General features: G+C 37.0%; 2 protein-coding genes across 2 annotated transcripts in view; one reads left to right on the forward strand and one right to left on the reverse strand.

The window, feature by feature from the left end:
- Window positions 1-3,295, reverse strand: part of LOC117414076 (histone deacetylase 11-like) — a 28,239-nt gene extending 24,944 nt beyond the window's left edge. Inside the window, exons 1-2 of the mRNA XM_058988451.1 lie at window positions 3,102-3,295; window positions 150-212 (exon numbers count right to left, since the gene is read on the reverse strand). Coding sequence (XP_058844434.1) covers window positions 150-184 — 35 coding nt within the window. The 5' untranslated portion in view covers window positions 185-212; window positions 3,102-3,295. The remainder of the gene's footprint in view (window positions 1-149; window positions 213-3,101) is intronic.
- Window positions 3,296-5,219: 1,924 nt separating this feature from the next.
- The window catches only part of LOC117412607 (nuclear pore membrane glycoprotein 210-like), a 29,513-nt gene continuing 20,037 nt past the window's right edge, over window positions 5,220-14,695 (forward strand). The window contains exons 1-11 of the mRNA XM_034021114.3: window positions 5,220-5,981; window positions 8,346-8,482; window positions 8,584-8,715; window positions 9,664-9,760; window positions 9,943-10,093; window positions 11,170-11,302; window positions 11,690-11,848; window positions 12,136-12,204; window positions 12,944-13,050; window positions 13,445-13,585; window positions 14,079-14,216. Coding sequence (XP_033877005.3) covers window positions 5,815-5,981; window positions 8,346-8,482; window positions 8,584-8,715; window positions 9,664-9,760; window positions 9,943-10,093; window positions 11,170-11,302; window positions 11,690-11,848; window positions 12,136-12,204; window positions 12,944-13,050; window positions 13,445-13,585; window positions 14,079-14,216 — 1,431 coding nt within the window. The 5' untranslated portion in view covers window positions 5,220-5,814. The remainder of the gene's footprint in view (window positions 5,982-8,345; window positions 8,483-8,583; window positions 8,716-9,663; window positions 9,761-9,942; window positions 10,094-11,169; window positions 11,303-11,689; window positions 11,849-12,135; window positions 12,205-12,943; window positions 13,051-13,444; window positions 13,586-14,078; window positions 14,217-14,695) is intronic.

Below are 14,695 nucleotides of genomic sequence, written 5' to 3' on the forward strand. Positions count from 1 at the left end.
CATTTTGTGCTATAATGTGTTTTGGCACTAGGGGTTGACCATATTTGGAAACCATTTTGATCATGCAAAAGACCCGTATGAAAAGCAATTTCAGCGCTATCGCTTGAGAATTTGAGGTTGTCTTATCCACACCTGTGTTGGACACTTACCACTTCTGATCTTTTTTACTTCCTTTAAGGGACATTTTCTTCACTTACACTTTTTATTTGAATCTGAAAAAAAAAACATTGGGTGAAACTTTTTTTTTACATTTTTTTTTTTTTTTTAAATTTACAAGGGAATTGTAATTTTCAATTAAAGCAAACACTGGCATGACGATACACATTTTCTATTACAGTGGCCCCACCAGTGGTCCCTGACAGTGCTATTGGGTGGAGCACTTATCGAACATACAGGGTGACAAAAAGAAGTTAAATTCTGAGGATTAGCTGACAAGTTAATAAGCACCAGCCACATCATTTATAAGTACGGGAGGTTGTGTGGTCCAGTGGTTAAAGAAAAGGGCTTGTAACCAGGAGGTCCCTGGTTCAAATCCCACCTTAGCCACTGACTCATTGTGTGACCCTGAGCAAGTCACTTAACCTCCCTGTGCTCTGTCTTTCGTGTGAGATGTAGTTGTAAGTGACTCTGCAGCTGATGCATAGTTCACACACCCTAGTCTCTGTAAGTCGCCTTGGATAAAGGCGTCTGCTAATAAAGAAATAATAATGTTTGGGACACAGCAATCTTTCCAAATCTGTCTTTTGAAAAAGTCATGGTTCTAATTACAGATTAAACTGCCACGAACAGTAACATTATAAACAATTATAAAGTATTCTTCAATTTGGACAACAATGTGTGCCCCCACCTTTATCTCCAGCAGACAGCTGGTTCCTTCATCACCGTTTTCCATTAGTCTATTAGCAAAGTAATTATTTTTCCAATCTGCATATTGAATGAACGTAAATAGATTTTCCACTTGCAATACAATGCAACAAGTTAAAAACAAAACTGCTTTTAAAGCAACAGAAATCACCATATTTTTGTTTTAAATACAATAGTCTATATATTTACATCCGTATATTACGCGTTTTAAAGTGAAAAGCCTCAACAGGTTTATCTACACTGTATGTGATTACCTATTAGGGGTTCCTTCTTACCAGCTCTTACTAGCTGGCTCACTTTACAGTCCTACAGCGGCCGGCCTAGCAACATAAAATTCAAGGAATTAAAAAAAGAAATACCAGAGACTGTTTTGCTTGCCTCATTATCAACAAACACCATGCAATTACTGACCACAAATCTTAGGTATTCTGAAAGGGAGATAATCAGCACTAAAGGTCTGAGGTCATACAACTGAAACAGTGCTTTAAGGTAGAGGACTAAACCACATAATGGGTTTTTGTTTCCAATTTTAACATCATGAATCTGTCCTGGCTGCAGGGGGAACTGATTTCAGTGGTAATAAAAGCTGTTTTTAAAAGACTTTTTACTGCGTTTCAAATTACAGCAACTGCCACTGAAGCAAAAAAGTTTCAACAATGTCTGCGGACCTACAAGTGATGTGGCAATACTTTTTACACATTAAAACACTGTATGTCTGTGTGTTTTTTTTTTTTTTTTTGATAGCACATTTTTTATAAAATATTTTAGCTCTGGCGGTTTACTTTCATTAGTCAATATCAAACAGTGAGTTAAGAAACTCAGCATTACAGTGAGGATCGGGGGGGGGGGGGGGGGGGGGGGGATGAAGGATTTATTGAGGTTCTCAAACTTGAAATGTGACGACCTTCCCAGAACTTGTTATAGCAAGGTCTCAAGATATTTTAAATCCCATTAATAAAAAAAAACAACAGCCACCCATCTTCTAATTGTAGACAGCATGTTACATTATTCATGCGATTTATACATGAAGCCTATACATGACTCAAGAGAGCAGTCTCAGCAATCCTTTCCTTTAACATCGTGCAGGTTCACTAGTCATCTCTTTTTTGTATATAGCTGGAACTTACACAATCAAAAACCACATGTACATTTCTCATTTAGAATTTGTTTAAGACTGCTGCATATTTAAGCATGGAAGATAGCACTGGCAATCAAATGACTGGAAAGTAAGGCTACTTTCAGGTAAAGCACGTCACTTTCTTTCAAACTGCAATTAAAACACATGTACGCTTGGCAAATTTATGGGATGTTCAATATGTAGGGTAGTCATTAAAAATCATGACATACATCATTTTTTTTCAACCAGTAAAATAAAGGTACAAATTGGAGCCACTGCACCACGGAATGCTGGGATGCGTGGGCTGATCAGAACATCCCACTTGTTGACTGTAAACTGCCCAAAGGCTGTAACACACAAATAAAATATGCAATATGCAAATAAATACAGTCCTCATGTCTCTGAGATCGAAACCTTAATCACCCTGGTTCCAAATAACCTGCCACGTAGGCTGGAAAGAAAGACCAATAATTTTTCAGTTTGTTAGCTGCTTTTGTAGCAGACTAACTAACACAGTAATAATATATCACGGTTCAACAGAAGTAATGTGAATTCAGCAACGATCTATCATCAAAGGCTCAGCTACCCAAATTAGTCTGCACCTCATTCTGTGCTTAAACACAAGTCAGACTGACGGCATTAGGAGAATGACAAGTTGAGGGTATTTTAATAAGTGTGTTTTCAATATCTGTAAATGATAAGCTAAGTAATAGTGTTTGTTTTTAATACGCAACTGCTGTGGTTTCAATTCCATTTGCTTTTGCTGTGGTTCATTGATAACAGGTACCAGTTAAAAAGAAATAAATAAATAAATAAAATACAGCACCCGAAGGCCTTTGCGAGATTCGCGCATGTGCAAGTTTAACCAAGCAGCATTCGGGTCTTATATATATAGATAGATAGATAGATAGATAGATAGATAGATAGATAGATAGATATTAAACCGCTCATTGTCGTAGTTCTATTATTGCAAAATGTAAAACATAATAATAATAAGATATAGTAATTGCATTACAAAATGCTGGCTGAATTATTATGTAAATTTATTTCAGTAAACGCACTGTCGGCCTTTTCACCTGCTGTGCATACTGAAAAAGACACCGAATCACGAGAAACTCACCTGCTGGACATTTTCATTTTAGGTTGAAAACTAAACAGACAGGTTGGCTTTTTTAATCGGCGCTTTGTTGATGCTATTGCATTGTTTAACCACGATTACACCGTGCAACCTGACATTATTTCTAAATGCAATCGTCCAACCAGCTTCCATTTTCAAAGCCGCTGTGCTGTATGATGCGCAGTAGATTCACGTCACTCACTGTTTGTGCAGTCTACAAAAGCGAAAGCGTTCCGTACAACCGATGTCCTTAAGTGAATGTTTGTGAAAAAGGGTGTTCGCTAGGTGAAATGTTTCACTTTAAACAATTGAACGTGGAAGCAATAGGAATGTATACACACACACACACGAAACATAAGTGCATATATGGAGAAACAACTGCAATGGATTACAAAAATCACGCCAAATGAAACTGAATTAGTATATATCAAATCCCTATATAAATCGAAATTGGCAATATTATAATTATTAATGAGACTGTAATCCATTCACCATCAGGAATTTCCATGTACAGTCCATATACAGTGGGTAGTTATGTGACTATCAGGATATATTATACCAGAGGTTGAGAAAAAAAAACTCAACATTATTTTTGTTCATTAAAATAAAACAACAAATGATCAACTTATTTTTAAATGCTTTGGGAATCTGCCCCAGAGATGAACTCCCTCCATTTCCAGAGTCACTTACTATGGTAAACAATAAACCAGGTTGTTGTTTTTATTATTACTGCAATACCACTGACAATACAATGCTTAATGTACTATTATTATTCATGCATATTGTATATTGATAATGATAATCATGTATTATACCATGCTTGTAATGAGCCCAAAGAGTATGGGCAATCAAACTCGATCCATAAATAAACACATTTGGTTTGCTCTGTGGCTTGGCTCATAATTTCTTATTGCATTACAGTATTTGTTAATCCCTCTGCTGCAAACAGTAAATGCCATTACAGAATGTTTCTAGTTCGATGTCTTCAATCTCGAATCAAGAAACATAAAGACATATACAAGCCACCCAGGACCTTTGCACAGAGAGAAATTTGAACATGTAACACAGGAAATGCTGCAGCACATTCAGAGCCTGACAGGAACACCCACCCCTTCAAATGTGCATTGCATTTGCCCGAGCAGGTTAGGCTCCACTACTGTACATGAGATACGTCTACTGACAAGCCTCTTCCTTGGCATTTCCTTTACAAACTTTTTTTTTTAGTCCCACTATATTGCTTTAAAGCTAACATTCTATTCTACTCATTCAAATATATTCAAGCACAAGGTGTGGGGAAAGGGGTGAAGAGGCTGTCATTACCTGTGTGGTTGTATTAGCATTGTGCTATACTGCTATATAAAGAGTAGCAATTAAAGACTGTCAAAGCAGCCCACAATGAAGACATTAGCATACTTCTCAAAGCACTGCTAAAGTTGAACTGGTTGAAATGACAAACTTAAAAAATGTATAGACCTGCCTATTAAAAGTATGCATGGTTTCTAATAATGCATCGTTAATTGTTATATTTCCAATTATCGGAGTAGCACCGCTTAGTTTCCAGGCATCACTAATAGATACTGTCACAAGAAGAATGTTCCACTAGGACCACCCTCTTGTATCTGTTGGATTCAGTGTTGAGTTTTTTTATTTTATTTTGTTTGTTCATTTGTTTTCACAACGCAAGTGCACAGCGCAGTTAAAGTTTTGATAAACAGGGGCCATGTAGGTTTTTGTCACCAAGGCTAGGAATCATGTCAAATCTGATGCCCCAAGGGGATGTGTGTTTGAACGACTTGAATACCCAACCACCTCGTTTTAGGTTTTATCCTGCACTTTTTATCCTGAAATTTTTAAATGCACCTCTGGTCTGGGGTTGGGGATAGTTGCTGTGTCTGTTGCATGCAATTACAGTATAACAGTTTTGTTAAAATATGCAAAACACCAGCAAATAAAATGAGTACAGACATATAATTTACAAATACTTGCATTACCCATGGGCATATAATACCTCCATGTAAAAAAAAAAAAAAACGATTTTGCCCCTGGCTTGTATTAACAACAAATAAAAAGACACACAAAACAGAAAATGTCACATTGTTCACTGCACCTTTAAGCCCCGGCTACTGTGACCCTTTCCTCCTCCCTCTTGCGTGAAAGTTACACTGTTCCTCTTCTGCCGGTGCTTGACGTTCCTCGAATGGCTGTGAATGGCGGGGATTTCGGATGAGTTTTGTGTTTAAATTTAACAATGCAATCATTTCAACAATATTTTATTTTATTGTGTAGCTTTAGGTTTGTTTTTCCGGGAGCATAAATATATATATACATATTTTTTATTTTTGTATCTATCTGCAGATTGCGTGGGCTCTATTGAAACGGATATCAGAGTCATGCTGCTGCAGCAACTCTCCATGCTGGTTGTGTATTGAAACTTTGTACAATTACTGTATCTATATTTGACTGGCAGATTATAGAAAAACAGGAACGCACTGTTGAAAGATTAATTTGTATCTTGATAGCAACGTTTCAGCGGTTGTTTTTATCAATACAGTATTATCCTTATATTATTTCGCGAACCGTTTTTTTTTTTGTTGCCCTGGTAGTACAGCGGCCTCAGGCTAGACAGCCGGAGGGAGTGGATAGTTTGATTCAAATATTTTCGATGTTATCTTGTAACGTAAGCTAAATTATATTAGCGCTTCACTGGACAAAGAAAATGTCGAGCCCTTATCAGAATGCCTTGATTTTAGTTTTGGTTTTATTTCGTTCTCTAATTGACTGTTCTGGTGCTTCTAAGTTAAATATACCCAAAGTTTTACTGCCTTTGGCGAGGAGCACCAAGATAAATTTCACATTGGAAGCAACCGAAGGATGTTACAGATGGTAAGCTGAATATCATCTTATTATTATTATTATTATTATTATTATTATTATTATTATTATTATTATTATTATTATTAAATATAGCTTGATAAATCTTTGCGGTGTTGACAGCATCCTGGAAACACGTGAGTTACAGAATATGTGCAAAGTTAGGCTGCTCACTCAAGTCTTATCTTGGATTAGTTAAGGGGTTATATGTTATGCAGTAACTGCTTTTCATGTTACATAATTGTTAGAATTGTTTTTTTGCACATATTTGAGCGTATTTTAAATACAAATTGCACACTGTTTGCAGTGCTTCTGTTTTGGTAGTCGGGCTAACAGTTTGTACTGATACACTGTATTACAAAACACAAGAAGCTACTGAATCCAAGTCATAAAAAATGTATGTTTTCATCACCACCAGAGTCCCTACTAGGTATTTCTTCAGTGCATGTGGGCGTAATCTGTTAACCCTATGCAATATTCATATGCATAGTTAGGTTTTTTTTGTTTGTTTTTTTGACTAATGCACCAATTTAGAATACGGACAGTGATCAAAATGTCACATAACAAGAAGGCCCTTATATGAAAACTAGACTAGATTCTAGAATGAGTAGGCTGAAACATTTTATAGAGAGCTTTTATAAGACGTTTGCATTGAATTTGTAAACTTATTGGATACTCTTTTAAAAAATGGAAAAAAGCACTTGCCTGGTAATTTTATTCAGCCTTCCTTGGACAAGTTGACAGAGTAAATTTATAAAGTTAATTTTGTAATAATTCATCTGCACATCCCATAAATTATACTTTGTGATACTCATAAACCAAATTCATGTATGTGTTGAACGTTCTAGAATAGACCAGAGCCCTTCTAGAATGGACTGGATTCTCAGATTGTGCTAAAACAAAAACTGAAAGTGTCGTGTCCAAAGGGTCTGTGGTAGTCATTTTATTGCATGGGAATAAAAAAAAAAGCTTCCTGGTAGTTCCAGACCTGCTGAGATTCTTGAAACCTAAATGGATGTTGTCACAAAGTAGCTGAGGCAATTCCCCTGAAGAGGCCAGCACAGCTGACCCTGCAGCTGCCCTGAGTGGTTGCCATAGCTTACAGCACTGATCCCTGTAAACAAAGGCCACCATGTGTTAAGTACAATTGACAGATCAGATGGATCATCTGAAGTTGTCCTCTTTGTCACAAGATAAGAGACGAAAAGTCTTGTGTACAAAATTACTGTAAAGAAATAATGCTGTTATTGACACACGGGCCTGGTTTCACAGACCCTGATTGTCACTAATCTTGGGCTGTTATCTTAAAGTAGGTCATGTACCACAAGATTGTGCTGATCAAGGTCTGTGGACACACACAATACTTGTTCGTGTTTTTAGATTTATTTGGAGGACAGGTTGGTATACAGAGCATTGTGTGCAGGAAGTGGTTCTTAAGAAAAACGTAGGAGGAAGTGGTTCTTGAAGAAACTCCAGGTATTCACAGTGCAGTTCACTTTTATAGCAGTCAGTGTGCCAGGCTCCAGTGGTGTCATGCAAAGCTGTCAATGATGAATTCAGTTTTGTCCAGCTCTGAACTCTATTAAAACCAGTACTGCATGTAATATGTTTGCAATTCTAGCGAGCACGCATCATTCACTTCTATAGGTGTGTCAAAAGTGACCAAATGTGTGTCCAAAGTAACATGCAAACAGGTTTTTTTCAGATTTAAAATAAGCTGTGAACAAGAACCAATTGCATACATTTTTATGTTTTACTGTTAGAGTTCATTATATCCTTGGTAGATAACAAAACAGAATTTTTCCAGTTTAAACAAATGTTTGTTTGTTTTAATTTATCTGAGCTGACTTGACTTGCAGATCATTTGACTATTTCTTTTACATTGGATTTATTTGTTTTATTTTTTAAACCCCATGGCAGGGAATGGCCCATATACATCATTTTTCCTGAAGGGGTTTGGTATAAAAAGAACCGTTTGTACTAATAGGCATGATTTTTAGAAGAAAATCCTTTCCTAATTTGATTTAGCAAACTGCTATTGTAATCACATTCTTGTTTAATTCTTTGCTACTTGGTCTGCTCGCCTCAGGTAATTAAATTGCCACCCTAGTCCGAGTTAACCGTGAATATTTTGAATGGAACAAGTTTAAATTCTGCCGAGATTCAGTGAACACATGCAATATTGTAAGCCAGTGTGATGTAACATTATGTACGTCTTACAAGCCATTAGATTTCACAGAATTGTCTTCCATTTTCCTGTATAAAAGACACACACACACACATTAAGGTAACCGCGTATTTGATTGTTTTAAATATATATTTTTTTACTGGTCACCCTGTGAAGATATTTCAATGCTCCACTTTTATTTTTCTCAGGTCCTCTACTAGACCAGAGGTTGCCAGCATAGAAGCCATTGATCAGGATGCTCGTCACTGTTCACAGAGAGCTGTTCTGCAAGCACGTTCCACCCAGCCAACCCGGCTCACCAGTATTATATTGGCCGAAGACGTATGTAAGTATTTATCTTCTTTGCCACACTAATATAGTTAGGAAGGCAGGGTTGCCAGTACATTGTCTGTTGTTATAATTGAATACGTTATTTATTTATTGAAGTGACTGGCCAGGTACTGCGCTGTGATGCGATCGTGGATATTATTAGTGCGATTCAGATTGTTTCCACTACGCGCGAGCTTTACCTGGAGGACTCACCACTGGAGCTGGCCATTCACGCTTTAGATTCTGAAGGTAAGTGTCGTTTTTATAACTCGAAAGGACCAGAAGCATTTTATATGAAATGTACTTTAATTGGATTGAAAATTAAAATAGAAAATGACATTGGACATGTTAAAGCAGACAAACCCTTGTATCATAAATCTAAATGAATTGGTAACTGAGCATCCTGGGTATTTTGTGATTCTTTTTTTTTTATAACTTACAGAAGTAAACAGTAATTCATAGATAGATTTTACACGAGGGTTCGTTCACTTCTAGTTAGTTCTAATAATTTGGACATTTGTATAAACTCCAGTAGCACTGAGTACAGTAATTGGATTATGTCCTTGTGGTGGTTAGTTTTGCGGTCTCACTTGTGATGAGTTTACTTTGGCATCTCATCAAACCAGTGAGTTTGTAAAATATGTTTAAATGTACGCAGGGATGCCAAGTTACATTAGCAAGAAGGCCTGAGCTACGATTTAAAACAGTTCTACATTCTGGCAGGGAAAGATCAGTATTATGTGGTGACTAATGCTAGTCTAACAGGCAGTGCTGTGTTACGGATTCTGTCCCCTGTCGGTGAGATGTTGTTAAAAGCTCTAAAACCTCAAGTGCAGACGAGCCCGGCTCTCTTGCACTGTGGTTAAGACGCTCACCGGTGGTGTGCAGGGTTGCCAATTTACACCCAGTCTCTACTGTGTTACACACTCATGTTCTAGTGAGAGAGTTTATTTCTCCAGTCAACTCAAATTAGAGTTGGAAATGGTCCTCTTTTTTTTATCTTTTTCTGAAAATCATTGTGCTCTTCAGAATTTTAAAGAGAGGAAGTGTTTTCTGTTAAAAGTAGGAACGCTGCCTAGAGGAGGTACCAAACATGTAATGGGATGGGGCGTGTTCAGGGTTAACTGGGAAGAATATTAAAGGTAAAACACGGTCTTCAGGTTAATTTTGCTTTTTATTTATTGTTTTGCTTTCCAGGAAATACATTTAGTACATTGGCAGGGTTAGTGTTTGACTGGACCATAGTAAAAGATGCAGAGACTACTAGCTTCTCAGACTCCTACAATGCACTGCGGTAAGTGTAGCTGTATTATCTGCTTGCAACAACAATCCATTGCTTCCTCCCTAAGGTAACCACAAGATACACTAGTACGTTAGCACACTTGGCTTTTACATTTTTTTATGTTTGATTGCTTGATCATCCCCCCCAATAAACATTATAACAAATTATTATTTATTTATTTTTTTCTCCCTTAGAGTACTCAAGTTTTCAGAATCTACATACACTCCTCCAGCCTATATTTCAGAAATGGAGAAAGTTGGCAAACAAGGAGATACAATGTTGGTGTCCGGAATGAAAACTGGAAATTCCAAACTGAAAGCTAAAATACAGGAGTCCTTATACAAGGTAGTATATGTAAAAAAAATGTTGTTTTTGCACCTGCAGCTATCCTACTAAGTCCTTACAGTACAGGTTAATATTTATTTTTCCTTCAAATCTGAAAAGCAGTTCATAGAAGAGAGAACAAGACTATATCACATTCTTCTCAAGCTGTCCTAGATTTTAAAGGTAGTCCAGAAAAAATCACATGATTTGTGCTTTAAATGTCATGCAGTTTATATTTCACTTCTGAAAGGCTTTTGAATCAAAAGCCCCATGAAGCTCCATGAATTAATCTGTGAACTGGGGTTTATTTAGTTAGTCAGTGAGCATGTGCAATCCAGCTTTCGTTAAACTAGTTCTATAGCCAGAGTAGGTAAATAGTCTTAGTCAGATTGTTCAGAAATCCTATCTCCTGGCAGCATCAGCTCCAGAAGCCTTGATGCTAAAAATAGCACCAGTTGCATCAAGTGCATAATAGCTGAGTTCCCTCGCAAGTAGGAGGGACTGTATGAAGCTTTCTTTCTGATTAAGATGTCTCATTGCTTCATTCTTGGTGGATTGTGACATCAAGCTTTAAATTCATGCCTTGCAAAGGCAATCAACAGGATTCTTGCTAGCTCCAGACTGTCATTAAGCTCCTGTAGTGAACAGCAAGAGTGGCATTGCCTGTGTTTCTTAATGTGGATGTTTTCTACCTTTTCAACCCAAACCAGGCAACTACTACTTGTAATACCTGTGTATTTTGTATTGTTTCTTTATATTCTCTAAGCACTCTTGGCAGTCCTTATGTCTGTAATACCCAAAACATCCTGTGACAGCCTTCTCCTCATTTGAAACTTGGTATCTGTCAACATAGAGGCAGACAGACACCTTGTTTAAGGCTGAGATAGTGCAGTAACCATTACCCATTTCATTTTGCTCTTCAGTAGAATGTATTTACCCATTCCAAATAGCTACGTGGTGTATTTTTGAATTGCAAAGCTATTTTTGGTACCTGATTTTGAAAGCGTTTTTCTTGTTGAAAATGATGGATCACTGTAATCCCCCCAATTTCTTACATTACGTACACATTGCCTTGAATGTGTGTTTCATTTGTGCAGAATGTGCCAGCAGCAGAAGTGAGGCTCCTAATCTTAGAAAACATACTGCTTAACCCTGCGTGTGACATTTACCTGCTGGTGGGAACTTCCATTCAGTACAAGGTTCAGAAGATGAGGCAAGGAAAGATTACAGGTTCGCTTCATTTCACTTTAAAATTCATGTTGTAGACATTATCTCCTAGGCTAAAAATATATAAAACCCTACATTCTTCATTGCTCTCCGGCTACGTAGTTTTGTTGTAAAGTTTTGCAGGGTGAGTCCACTGGTTGAACAGAATGGTTCACCATGGACCCTTTTAAATCTAGATGTAAAAAGAGAGCCACATATGAGGAGCAATCTAGACAGAGTCTAAACTACTTTAGTTTACGAAAATGATGTAGGGTTAACTGATCTGCTGAGTTGAGTGGAGTTGTTTTGTCTACACTTTTTTAAGTGAGACTTAAAACAAGTTGTGTTATGTGATGAAGTAGTTTGCCTATGTTCATCCATTTGTCTATTCTCCTTCGCTTTCTATTCCAGAGCTAGCAATGCCTTGTGATCAGTACGAACTGCAGCTTCAGAACAGTGTTTTTGGCCCAGATGGAGATCCCCACCGCCACTTGGCAAAACTGGACAGAGCAACATCCACTGTCACTGCCCTTCAACAAGGACAGGCAAACATTGTCCTTAACTACAAAAGTATCCTTTTAGAATAAGAAAAATAAAGGGAAGTTCTGCTGGTTTAATCTGCTTCTTACACATCAGCACACCATTGCGTTGCTTGAGATTTGATTTCTGCAAAAAGGCCTAGACTTTAGATTACTACAGGACATTGACACTTTCAATCTTTGTTGTATAATAGAGCAGATTCACTTTGGCCCAATGCATTGACCTACCGCAGGACTTTTATTATTTTTATAGACTTGTGTTATGTGCAGGTTTTTTGCTTATTCATCATTTTAATTGGTCCTTCATAGAATTACTAGGTATTCGTATGCAGGGAGCTTCCAGGTTGCCAAACAGCACACTGTATGTGGTGGAACCAGGATATTTAGGTAAGTAATGTTTTGTGCTCTTGTATTACTTAATGTAAGCATATTGAAATAACCCTTTTTGAGGTTTGAGTGCTCAACCTCAAAACAGTTGGGCTGAGTAAAGGGGGTGGTCCATCAAACCCCAGTAAACGTGTGTACAAAATAGGAAGAAAATGATTATTGTTTATTGTATAATTTATTTAGTCATTTACACAAACTATAGGGGTTCCCTCAGTTTTATTTAATTGTTTTGCGTAGGGCTTGTGCTTGGTTCCGTTCCGCACAGAGTGATTTTTATTTGTCTAAGAAATTCTTCATTAACGCAAACAACATTGAAATTCCTCCATTTACACTGAAATGACAGTGAATCGTCATCACTTTAGTTTTGGTCTGCCACTCAAGTGCTTTGATGTGATCTCAGTGCAAGTGGTATGTTGGTTCATGTCAAATTATTTCAGCACTAATGACAGCTAAACCCTATTCATTTAGATTGCTATGAGCGCACACCAATATTTTCACATCAATTTCTGTAACTGATGCAGACTGCAGTCTTCAAGTGCAGTGCAGTTTTATTCAAATTTCAGAAAGTGTCTGACAGTACAGTCCTTTTAGAATAGTGAAAGCAGATACAATTACTGGGATGACAATACTTATTATTATTATTTTTTTCTTCAAATGGATGGGTTGTGTTTTAAGAGGCAGATGTATGTTGCTTTAACAAATGTGCTGTCTTTATATATGAAACTTGTATTTCTGCTAGGGTTTCGAATTCAGCCAGGCGACAGATGGGTCCTGGAAACAGGGAGAGAGTATGAAATTCACATTGATGTATTTGATAAATCCAGCCATAAGGTTTACTTGTCTGATGTAAGTAATGGTTTCATGTAACGTTGCAGTTTTTATTTTGGAGGTTTCATGCCTTATTAGTCTTTATCTTTCTTTTCGTGGTTGTGAATAAACACATTACTAAACTTAAACACAAAATGTGATGTCGTCTTTAAAAAAACATTCATGTTTTAAAAAAAAAAGTGTCATAGGTACTTATTAGAAGACAAGATTAAAGAACACATAATTTACAGTAACTCAAAGTATTCTAGTGGTTGTATGTATTTTCCTATGTGTGCCTTACCAATGAATCTATTTTTGTATATACAGTATATACCGGTATAGCTAAATAAAAATAGTCTTGAGTCCAAGTTATTAATCGTCCTATTAATAGGTCTGACAGTACAAATTTGTGGTTTCATTATATTGGTTGCAGAATATCAGGATTGATGCCGACATTCCGAAAGAGTATTTTAAGGTTCTGGAGTCCTCTGTGAATGGATCGTACCACCGTGTGAAGACCTTGAAAAGGGGACAGGTGTTAATAGATGGCGCCCTCACTTCTGTGGTCGACCAGGTGGGTCCTATACAGGTTAATTATACTGGCACACCCTTAGAATCTGTTTAATACTGTGTGCTGTGGTAACATGAGTGGAGGATGTTCAAGAAGACAATAAAACATTATTACTCTTGAAAGAGATAAGTCCTCATTTTGTAGATGACAAAATCAATTAAGACACCAGTAATGCTGTTGTAAGTTTGTGTGTACAGTAATGCAGGAATGTGTGCTTGTTTTATACATAGTAAAGCTCAGTTTTCTTTTGTTACCTTTTCATTTCAATATGTTTTCTGAAATTTTCAAAAATTGAGTTCTGTGATCTTATTTCAGCACACTAATCACCTTGGAGTATTTTATTGGCCATTGCATTCATATTCTGTGGAATGAGGAAAACTAATCATTTCTCTTCACCCAACAGATGTTGAATACCGAATAACCAGTTTTCATATTTAAACAATATTGTGCCTTTTATTCTTTTTTTTGTTAAAATATCGATTCATTCAATTTACAGGATGGAGGAGTCCATGTTCTACCAGTCCCAGTTAGTAACCAACAGGATGTTGAGATTTTTAATCCCATAGTTCTCACACCAAGGATTTTGACGTTCCCTTGGCAACCGAACACGGGCGCTTACGAGTACACAATAAAAGTAAGTGGTTAAAATGAAATGGTAATTTTAATACAATTAACTCGCCAGAAGCCCCAGAGAGTCCAAAGAATCTGAGGCCATCCAGGTGGTAGGAGTGATGCACATAATGATAAACTTGCAATCAAGCAGTATTTTAGACAAGTAGGCACATCATATTGTGAGTAGCTGTAAATTGCACGTTTAAGTGTTTGAACTCTTTTGAACGGGGACCATGATGCTGCATTCATGGAAGAGTCGATTTCCAGGAATGCAGAGTGCATTAAGCAATTCTGTGTCTTGCATATTTACCAACCGAATGAAATGAGGGTTAGTATAGATTCCATTTTGATTGAAGGTTTTTGCTTGGCCGTTGACTAAAATGAGTTCTCTTGTAGGGTGGGTGTGTGTCTGAAAGATAAATGTGATTTTGATTTATATGATTTGAAATAAAATCCTGGGATTTATTTTCTTTCAAACAAAAAAAACCGTAAGAAACATTC

This window comes from Acipenser ruthenus, chromosome 16, assembly GCF_902713425.1.
Source record: "Acipenser ruthenus chromosome 16, fAciRut3.2 maternal haplotype, whole genome shotgun sequence".
NCBI lineage: Eukaryota > Metazoa > Chordata > Actinopteri > Acipenseriformes > Acipenseridae > Acipenser > Acipenser ruthenus.